Source organism: Capricornis sumatraensis, chromosome 1 (genome assembly GCF_032405125.1).
Source record: "Capricornis sumatraensis isolate serow.1 chromosome 1, serow.2, whole genome shotgun sequence".
Classification (NCBI taxonomy): Eukaryota; Metazoa; Chordata; class Mammalia; order Artiodactyla; family Bovidae; genus Capricornis; species Capricornis sumatraensis.
In genome coordinates, this window is record NC_091069.1 from 165,203,077 (window position 1) to 165,213,884 (window position 10,808).

Below are 10,808 nucleotides of genomic sequence, written 5' to 3' on the forward strand. Positions count from 1 at the left end.
GAAGCTGACATGATTTGCTGATGGACTGGATATGGGATGTGAGAGAAAGAAACCTAAACATTTTTTGGCCTAAGCAACTACAGGATGGAGATTTCATTTACCGAGAAAGGGAACAAAAAGGGAGCAGCAGATCTGGATGGCAGATGAGGAATTCAGCTTTAGATGAGTTAGGTTTGAGATGCTTATGAGATATTCAAATAAGGATTCAAGGAGGTGTTGGTTATATCATCTGGGTTGCAAGGGACAGAACCAAGCTGAAGAAATAAACGTAGGTGTTGTCAGCATACAGATACTATGTAGAGACAGAAGAGGATGAGATCTCCAAAGGAGGAAGGTGGATAGAGAACTGGTGCAAGGACTAAGCCCCGAGGAACTCTGGCTTCTAGAGGTTGAAGAGCTAAGGCAGAACCAGGCAAGCCATCTAGGAAGCAGAGACCCACATTGAGGGAGCAGAAAAATTGGGAGTGTGATATTCTGGAAGCCAACTTCCATTTGCATTTCTTTCTTAGTGACATCCAGAAAATCTTCTTAAATGTAGGGGCATGAGAGAAAATTTAGCATTGACTTCATTATCATCATTACCATACAACTCTTGCAGAGACGGTATGGGGATTTTCAAAGAAGAAAAATGTCTATTTTAGCATTCTTCATCATGGTTATTATTATTATTGCACACCTCTAAGGGAATGGAGTGCTTCCAAATATTAAATGATGCTAAAAGACATTTAACATAGATAGGAAGGCATGAAATCTAAAGCAGAAAAAAATGAATCAAAGTGGTAGAAACTAAGTGTATAAAGTATACTAGCAACAGACACTACTGGCTTTCAGAGGAAAGTAGAGAAATGGAGCAGATATTTGAGTAACCCCATTTATAATAGTTCAGAATATTTATATATATAATAATTTATGTGTAAAATTATTTGCATCTACTAAATGCCATTCATCAGTAAGGAGAGATTTACAACGAAGTGCTCCAAAAAGACAATGAAAGAGAAGGAGGCCCTTGGAGGGTTCAACTGCAGGAACACTTCACGTTGGATCAGAGGCTTGAAGCCCACCCTAAAGTCGAGTTTCTCAAAGTGTGTTCCCCAGATCACTAGTTCTTACTGAATATTAACAGACGGTTGATGAGAGGGGCAAAAAAAGGATATAAACCTTTGAAAACAATGTTTTATTCATCCACTAATAGTCTCTAAAGTTTCTCAGAATATTAATATGTATTTCAAGATAAAAAAGTCCAGGTCTAAGAAGCTGGGAAATGGGGTAAGTAAACTTTCTTTTTTTTAAATGCAGGACTTCTTGAAAGTCTTGAGTGACTAAAGTATATTGTGTATTTCTATTGGTGGGGTGGGAGAATGGGTAGGGTAAGACATAGCTTTGCCAATTTCTGAATAAATCTCCTTTTGCCATCTCCAGTACCACCAACTACCCAGCACCAAGTGCCATTAGAGCACACGCAGACCACAGTAGCGGTCTCTCACTAGTCTCCTTTTTCCCGCCCTGTAATTCAGTCTTCATATATTAGGAAAAGGTCCTACTGTACCTCTGCTTAAACCCCTTCAAAGATGTTAAAATAATAATTAATAAAAAATAAAACTCTTCAATGATATCTGCTCATACTCAGAATAAACTCTGAATTCTTTCCGCAGGCCTAGAAGGCCCTTCTGCAAGCTTTCTCCACTGGGAAGCTCCAGCAACACCGCTCTTCCTTCAGTCCCTCAAGTACACCAAGCCTGTACTTTAACTCTTAATGTGACCTTTCCCAATGCCTGGGATGCTCTTCCGCCATCACAGCTCGCGCGGCCCTTTCTTGTTATTTAGGTCCAAACTCGGATGACTTATCACTATCTGACCTTTTGTTTTTCATTTTCTTTATTCGCACTCTAGAATGCATATTCCATGAAAGCAAAAACTTCATCCCTTGTTCATAACTTGCTCTTCCAAAGCCTAAAACAGTACCTGGCACAGAGTAACAATTTAATATATACGTTGAATAAATGAAGAAATAATCTGAAAAAGTGGAGACATAAATAATTCAAATGAAAACTGGCTTCCAGGACATGGCACTCTGACTTTCCTCCTACCTCAAGGGCCTCTCCTTTCCAGGCTTCTTTGCTGGTCCCTCTTGATCTCTTCATCCCAAACAGTGGAATTCCCTAGGGCATCAGTAACTACAATACTGATTCCAGAAGAGTAAATGCTTTCTCCTTTCCTAAGGAACAAAGCTGATTCATAAACTTGTGATCAAATTATCTGGATGATACCAGATCAAGTTAACAAGCTGCCCTTGGTACCACAGGAGCAGTTATCTTACACTTACTAGATAACTGTGTTATGTCAAAACTGCCTCTGGATGTGGTTCTATTTCAAGAGACAGAACAGGCCTTAAATATAATCTTACTTGAAATACTGGAAGTAATTCCAGAGTAAATTAGCTTTAGGAAAGTAGAAGAAAACAGAAATTAAGAACAAGAGAAAGAAACACTTTCGTTCTGTACTCTGAAATTCATTATGAGTGATGCTTTAGTAAGTTGTACCCCAGTGTATTCTCTTACCTTCTGCACAGACCTCTTCATGATCTTCTATTTGCTCAGGTGTTTCCAAATCTACAAGTTGGCCCCAAAGCCTTCTGGATAAATTTGAATTTCCAGCAGAAAATACTTGAGAAACTGCAAATTCTGAAGCTTTCTCCACTCTCTTTAGAAGAAGAAAAAAAAAACCCACCAAGATGACAACTTTCTTCAGGGTTAGAAGATTTCTCTCCTATTCAAGATTCTGATTTTCTACCAACTACCAAGACACTTTCTTTTTTCCATTTTAAAAGATACTTTGAAGTTTAAGTATCCACCCCAAATAATTTCACTCATTAAGCATGAAATTAATTGCAGCATTTTACCAAGTTTTAACAGGTGCTCATAATGTTTATATTTGAACAAAAGGGTGTTTAAGCTTTAGATGACTTTTGTTTAGAGCATTAGTCATGGGATCCTGACACCTGGATATTTAAAAAACATACAATAGCTTATTATTCATAGTTTCCATGCCACTAGTACTTGCATATTAATGTGAACCAGAAGCAGGTAGCCATACTTCAGATTCCTACCCCCGAAGGAAACTTCCCATTACATATCAGGCAAACTAATAAAATTGGGATAAAGGGTCACTGAACTGTAGTAATTCAGAATGCTAACTCAACAGTGAAAATCTAGTAAAAACATGGCCAAATTCACAGAAATGGGGAAGGGGTTGGCAGAGGTGGGCAAACTCTTGACATTTTGGTTTACCTGCATGCTCAAAACTTGTCATGGGCTTGATCTTTTAAATTTTTAAGGATTTCATATGCTCAGTCTGAATTAGAAGCAGAGGAATAAAGTTGAAACATCAAGGTAACTCGAAACAGAGGTCAAAATAGAACATATGGGATAAAATATGAAATCAGAATAAAAATGGTCTAACCAGAGAGAGAGTCAAGAAAGTATCCTTGACCTTCATGAGGTCACTCTGGAGAGATGTGTTCTCTTTCAGAGCCTCCAATGTGCCCAAGTCAATGCTGTTGTTATATATCCTTTACTTAAGGGTCACGATATGCTTGGTACCTAGTCCTTTCTTTTAAGGTCCTTAAATTCTAAGGCAGAGAGATGAATTTCACATATACTGTATGTGTTTGCATGTGTATACATACATAGACACATATATTTGTAAATAATGTACAAATAAATAGATCAACTCTAATTTTTAAAAACCAATATCCACAAACTAAATATAAAGAACAAAAACAGAGTTGTAGATGTAGTTCTTCAGGCTGTGGGTGAAAGAAATAACTTTCCAGGACACATCATCTCACCTGAGTTGGAATCTGTGCAGATTCTTAGAAGAGAGAGAGCTTGCAGACAGGAGAAGGAAGACAGATCTTGGTACTAAAGAAGGGCAGAGTCTGGTACTGACAAGTCAGGGAGTAAAGAGAAATGTGTGCTTGGCTCTAACAAAGAAAATGTTTGGGCTATCACTTAAAATGAAGATTTGGGGGGAAAAATGCTAGATGATAGTAAGGATTAGAAATAATCTCTGTAATTCCTTGTTTTAAAACATTATATCCTTACCTTTTTTTTTTTTTCAATTTAAATACATAAGAGACTGGAGAGGTCTCATGTATCTATTTAGCAACTTATTCTTTAAACAAGTTGATTAAAGGCTAACTCTGTTCCCAGGACTGTGGACATTAAGGGGGAAACAAAACTAAAAGCTTCTGTTCCCAAAGAGTTCACTTTAGTTTTGGTTACAAGTGCCATGTGTGCAATAAACAACTTAAGAACAGTCTTAAAGCAATACAAGGTGATTAAAACAACTGAACATCTTCAAAAGTTTCTTACTCATTGATTATGCTATGAGGATATAATTTGTAAAGGAACTGTCTCAGTGAGTCCTGTGATCATATAAATGTTTAACATGTGTGCCTTATGTCCCATGGCACACACTGATTACATTACCCACTACAGACCCTGTGTAGCCTGTTGCCATTGATGCAGAAATGGCAGCTCTATAATGCACTCCTTCATTTCCTCAAGGCTGGCAGGTACATACACGAGTTTCTTGACAAATTCCCATGCGCAAACTGCATGTTCCATACACAATAGTTTTCTGAGTAATGTAGTTTTTGAAAGCGCCCAATTCTCTCTTAATCACTGTTGCTGTTGTTGTTGTAGTTCAGTTGCTAAGTCATGTCCGACTCGTTGCAACCCCAGGGACTGCAGCATGCCAGGCTTCCCTGTCCTTCACCATCTCCTAGAGCTTGCTCAAACTCATGTCCACTTAATTACTCTGCATACAAGTAAATGCTTGACATGGTATCTGTGTGTATGAATGCCAACATAACTCCAAAGAAAGGAGTATAGAAGATAGGATTATGAGGGTAAGGGGAGTGAGGGGTAGTTGTTCACTGAGAGAGGTGTCTCAAGCTGAGATTTAAGGGAAAGATGTGGACTGGCCTCCTAGAGAGAGGGTATTCCAAGCTGGGGATCATCATTAAAAAAAGCAAAAGACTTACCTGATAGAGGGAAAGGAGACTGGCATGATAGGAGTTATGCAGTATAAGAGTAAAAGGGCTGTTACAGGGAGATTGATATTCCAGAGATTGATAGAGGCCCCTCTAGAATTTACTGCCTCTTCCCTGCTGACTCAGATGGTAAAGAATATGCCTGCAATGCAGGAGACCTGGTTTCTATCCCAGGACTGGGAAGATCCCCTGGAGAAGCAAATGGCAATCCACTCCAGTATTCTTGCCTGATAAATTCCATGGACAGGGGAGCCTGGTGGGCTATAGTCCATAGGGTTGCAAAAAGTCAAACATGACTGAGCAACTAACACTTACTTATATGACAGCATGCAGAATTACTGAAGGTTCCAAGAGTAGAGAACTGACACAGTGGAAATGTTTAGAAAGCTCAAAGTAGCCAAATACACTGGAGTAAGAAGATGAGTCATTCTATCAAATCAGGATGAAGATAAACTGTAAGTTGAGATGGACGGTTGCATTTGAGTGACCAGCACCAAGATTCATATTTCTACCAAGCATCTGTCTGATTCTAAGTGACTTTAACGTCCCTGAGAATGACTTACCAACATTTCAGCCTCAAAGTTTGCTTGATCTCTTGTATGCCAACAGCTTTCTCCTCAATTGCATTTTAGCAACTCAATGACATGGTCATCCTCAACCATGTCACAAAATTTTCTATTGTTCAAATCAAATGCTGATAACCCCCTCTCCCCCCATCAACCTCTTATTTATCTCCTTTTTTGACTCCTCCTAATCCAGTGGTGTTGCACCTAACCAAGCCCTCTAGTCACCATATATCCCCTCCTTCTCCCAACCTATGAATCCTTTACAGGGTCCCCTCTCTTTCCTACTCTGTGTAGATATTCAACTATTATCTTACATAAGCCTCAAATGTCTTGTTCCTTGCCTCTCCAGTGAAAATTTTCAAGCCTGAATCAATCTGATTTACCAATTCTTAGTATCACAAAAAATAATGGTTCCCTGCTTTGGCCAAGTTCCAGTTCTACTGAGTGATCTTCGTTTTCTGTCCCAAGGGAAGTCCTTTCACCATCTTCACCACATTCCACGTCCTTCCCATATATGTCCCCCTCTTCCATTTTGAACGAGTGGCCCACTCAAGTGGATTTCGAAGTCCTTGTCTAGAGTTGTAACTGTTTAAGGTATACTCAGAGTTTGGATAATATTAGGGGACAGACAAGAAGACAGAGAAGTGAACAGAAATGTATTAAGAGAAACCAGAGGAAACTGTCACAAAAAGATAATGGAGGAGAGAATTTCTAGCATAAAAAAGTTATCAGACAACCTTAAAAAGTTAAAAGGACAAAGAAGAGACCACTGTATTTAGTCAGGAAGTCATTTATGACAACTTTCTGTGAGTGGTTAAGAACTAGAAACTGAAGGAAAATAATTGCGGACAAAAGAGGACAATAAGAACACAAAAGCAAGGAGTCTAGGCTGTATTAGACTATACTGCTACTGCTGCTGCTAAGTCACTTCAGTCGTGTCCGACTCTGTGCAACCCCATAGACAGCAGCCCACCAGGCTCCCCCATCCCTGGGATTCTCCAGGCAAGAACACTGGAGTGGGTTGCCATTTCCTTCTCCAATGCATGAAAGTGAAAAGTGAAAGGGAAGTCGCTCAGTCGTGTCCGACTCTTAGCGACCCCATGGACTGCAGCCTACCAGGCTCCTCCGTCCATGGGATTTTCCAGGCAAGAGTACTGGAGTGGGGTGCCATTGCCTTCTCCAATTAGACTATACTAGTCCAGTCCAAAGACACTGGAAAAGAAATGACTGTGGGATGAAATGAAGACTGATTTTTTTCAAGACAGGGATGATTTGAGGGTATAATGGAGAAAGAGCTACTGCAGAAGTTTTAGAGGAATGATAAAATCTAACCAAGTGAAGCTAGCTGATAATTGCATGAAAAAGGAAAACAGTACAAACAGAGCAGGACTTTATCTATTTTACTTAAATCTTCCCCTCTGGAGGAGACAGTAACTAAACACACAATCAAGCCCAAGAATTGGTACTGCAACTTTCAACAATGACATACAAGCTGAGCTTGACGTAGTCTGGGGAGTGGGCTTCCCCCAGGTTAGCCTACACCATGGTGGACCCATCTTATTGTCTCCTAAGTCAGGCCTTCTGCAGGAGCCAGGAAGCTTCCCTGGCCCCATCTGTACAAGCACCCCACCCCAGGGACTTCAACCACATCCTTAATTCTCCCAACAATTTCACATAAGTTGTTTTGCCCCCACTGACCTACAAACTGGGCTTCCCAGGTGATGCAGTGGTAAAGAATCTGCCTGCAATGCAGGAGATACAGGAGACTCGGGTTTGATCGCTGGGTCAGGAAGATCCCCTGGAGTAGGAAATGGCAAGCCATTTCAGTATTCTTGCCTGGAAAATTCCACGGAAACAGGAGCCTGGCAGCCTACAGTCCATGGGGTTGCAAAGAGCTGGCCACGACTGAAGTGACTGAGCACTCACACAGCACAGATTATAAACTCTGAAAAGGCAGAAACTGTACCTGCCCCGTGCACTGTTATACCTCCAGCGCCCAACACAGTGGGCTAGTACTTAGTAGGAACTTAATAAATACTGGCTAAATATTTATAATTATTAAAAACTTAATAAATATAGTTAACCATGAAAAAATGGTTAGCAATGATTATATCGGACCTAAGTTCCATCTAGCCTGAAGCTCATAATGGCTGTCAATTTAGATAAGTAACAGCTCTTCAAAATACTAACAGGCAGAAGGATATTTTCCCAGGAAAATACTGCATGATTTTGAAACATGTGGTGAACAAATGAGTATGGCAAGTTGCCAAAATGACACTTGGAGGCACCTGAAGCGGTTTTACAGTACTTTCAACTTAAATGGTACTTGGTACCGAAACATACATCTCAGGCCTAGAAGAGACCTCAGAGGTTATCTAACCCAATTGGCTCCCCTACCCCCGACTAAATGCACAAATATATTTCTCAATAGTCCTAACACTGAGTGAGCATTTAGAATCCACTTGAATACCTCCAGTGAGAGAAAATCCACCTCTTTACAAGAATGCCCGCTCCATTTTTGGATTGCTCCAATCATTAGAAGATTCCCACTTGTGATGCATGCACAGTTTTACCTAATGAATTGGTCTCACAGGTCAATGTAGCTACAGCAGTACGTTCTTTCTAATTATCTGGGGAAGTCCACAGTGTCCTCTCCTAAAGCTTCTCTTCCCCTGTCCTTTAAACCTCTTCATATGATCCTCACGGCATTTGAAAGGGATGTTATCTTGTCATTCGTGCTTTTATGAGAAGCAACAAAATCATGAAAATGTAGCGTATAAAACTAAGACTATATAGTCCCATGGGAATGAAAACAGCAAAACGTATGCAAAATGGAGACCTATTAGTATTCCTATTCCACATGATTATGTGTGACTCTTAATTATGAAATATCCTTACCTTAATCCAGTGTTCCACGTTGTCAGGGTCAAACACAGGCTGTAGATAATATATACAGAATATTAGTGCACAGCAATATATCTATCATTTTGCCATTTTAGTCTGTCTTTCTAATTAAAGGATGTGGGAAAATGTTCTTTAGTCTGTCCCCAAAGCATTTCATTAGGAAGTTCAGCAACTAAAAAACACAGAATGCCAGCAGGAGAAAAAACATGAAGCCTTTTCTGGAACACCTTCTGACTATTTCCACCTCTTACTGAGGTCCAGCTCCAGATTCTGATTTAATTGGTCTCGGGTAGGGTCCACGTGTACTTTTTTAAAGCTCCCCAGGGTTAAGAGCCAAGATAGAGGAATGTTGCATATAATATTCCTTATAAAAACCCAAATAAGCACTGATTAGTCAGATTATTCAAGTGCCGTGAAAGTAAATCTGCTTGGAGAAAGGTGTGTGCCTTTCCTTAGGTCTCTATTTTCAGGAGTAACCTGTATTTACCTAAAGCAGGGATACTGTTTGGTCCAATAAGAACCGGGGGGTGGAGTGAGGGATAACCAATTATCTACTGTTTTACAGAGCAGAAAATGAAGCAGAAATCACATGAATTTCTGCCCAGGTCAGTCAGATATTAATCTGAAATTAGAAAGCAGATCTGCAGAACAACTTCTTTCTTCACTCTTTGTAACTCTTAGAAGTTTGCGGAATTCCCTCCAATAGTCACTTAACAAAGAGAGGTATTTGCTTTGCTAATAATTCAGGTGGGTTTTTAAATAAATAAGGGAATGTCCAAACTAGCATACTGACACACGGAGGAGGGAAAGGTATAATACTATCTTCACTTACATAACACTTCCCCTTCAAAGCAGCTTACAAATGACTAATTAATGCAGCTGTACTGCTGAATAATTTTGTTGCTGCAACAAAGAAACAGCTGATCCTATTCAAATACAACTGAGCCCCAAGTAGCTTAATTGTGTTTTTACCTTTCTATCCTGTAGGCAGTAGCAATGAGTAATAGCAGCAAAAATCTTTCCTTTTGGGGTCCCAAAATTGTCCCGTTTTTACCTTTCATCATCAAGTTTATAGTAATCACCTATTTTGGATCCAATCTTTTAAAGAACCCACACAATAGAAGCAGGCGCTGTTTCCAAATCTCTCTAATGCTCCAGTCTGCACCCTCCAGCATCTGGGGCAAGATATTCACTAACTAGAGTATATCCAGTGCATTATTTAGCTGGTATATTTAGAATAACCTGCAAGCACAATTGCCTATTGGCCTCAGAAAGGCCACATGTCTACACAATAGTTTTTAAGGAGGTGTAAATTAAGGGTGAAAACAGCTGTGAAGCTGCTCTGGAGCTGAAAGCTAAGATTTCCATTTGGTACTCCCATTCATTTACATGTAAAACATTTATTTCTGTGACGTTAAAATCAGTCTGTGAAAAGCACACGCCATGTCATTGGGACTTTGCACTTGTCATTTACAAGTTTCAAGTTTACAGTGGAGTTCTCGGTTTTCCATCTCTTTGGATGCTAAGGCATCAAAAAAGGTGACTAATATAAAGAACATCTATTTTTTGATTGCTGCTTGAATTTAGAGATTTTCAAGTGAATTAAGTATTGATGTATTCAATATCCACTTGCATTCCTGAGTTCATTTTACAGACTTTATGTAAAACTAGAAGGAGAGGGATATGAGGTAGAGGATTTAAGGTGAAAATCTTACCCCTCCAATGAAGAACAGGTTCCTATGACTTGCAAAACATTAAAAAAAAAAGAAATGAAACCTTGCGGGGACTTCCCTAAAACAGGCGTAGAGGGGTGAAGGAATAGCTCTGGAATTCTCTTCACAGGGATGGGTACTATTAAGATTCTCCGGTTTTTAAGAAAAGCGTTAGATGGAAACGGTTCTTTCACGACGCTGCCCATCAAAGCCGTAAGGCAACCAACTCCCCAAATCCCTAGGCCCGCTTCATTAGGGCAATGCAGACACGGGGTCGGTCCTGACTAGGACCGGCCAGGTAAGGATGCCCCTGAGGGAAGAGGAAGGAAGCGCAGGAGGCGCTGCAGCTGTCCTCAGGACTGGTCCCCGCCTCCCCGCCTCTCTCCACGAGCTCCCGATAGCAATGGATCACCTTGGTGGGACTCGGCTTCCTTGTAAACTGTTTCCAGCGATTCAGCCCCGTCCTCTTCCTGGAGGAGGACCTGTCTTGGGGCGCCAGCAACATTTTCCAGGTTCAGGCACGGACTAAGGCCAAAGCTGAAACAACCGCTCCTTTGCCTAGGCTGCTTC

At 40.3% G+C, this 10,808-nt stretch overlaps 1 protein-coding gene across 1 annotated transcript in view; it reads right to left on the minus strand.

Annotated features, from left to right (window-relative positions):
• CCDC191 (coiled-coil domain containing 191) overlaps positions 1-10,743 on the minus strand; it is a 91,431-nt gene extending 80,688 nt beyond the window's left edge. The window contains exons 1-3 of the mRNA XM_068968459.1: positions 10,651-10,743; positions 8,521-8,559; positions 2,559-2,700 (exon numbers count right to left, since the gene is read on the minus strand). Coding sequence (XP_068824560.1) covers positions 2,559-2,700; positions 8,521-8,559; positions 10,651-10,743 — 274 coding nt within the window. The remainder of the gene's footprint in view (positions 1-2,558; positions 2,701-8,520; positions 8,560-10,650) is intronic.
• Positions 10,744-10,808: the final 65 nt, after the last annotated feature.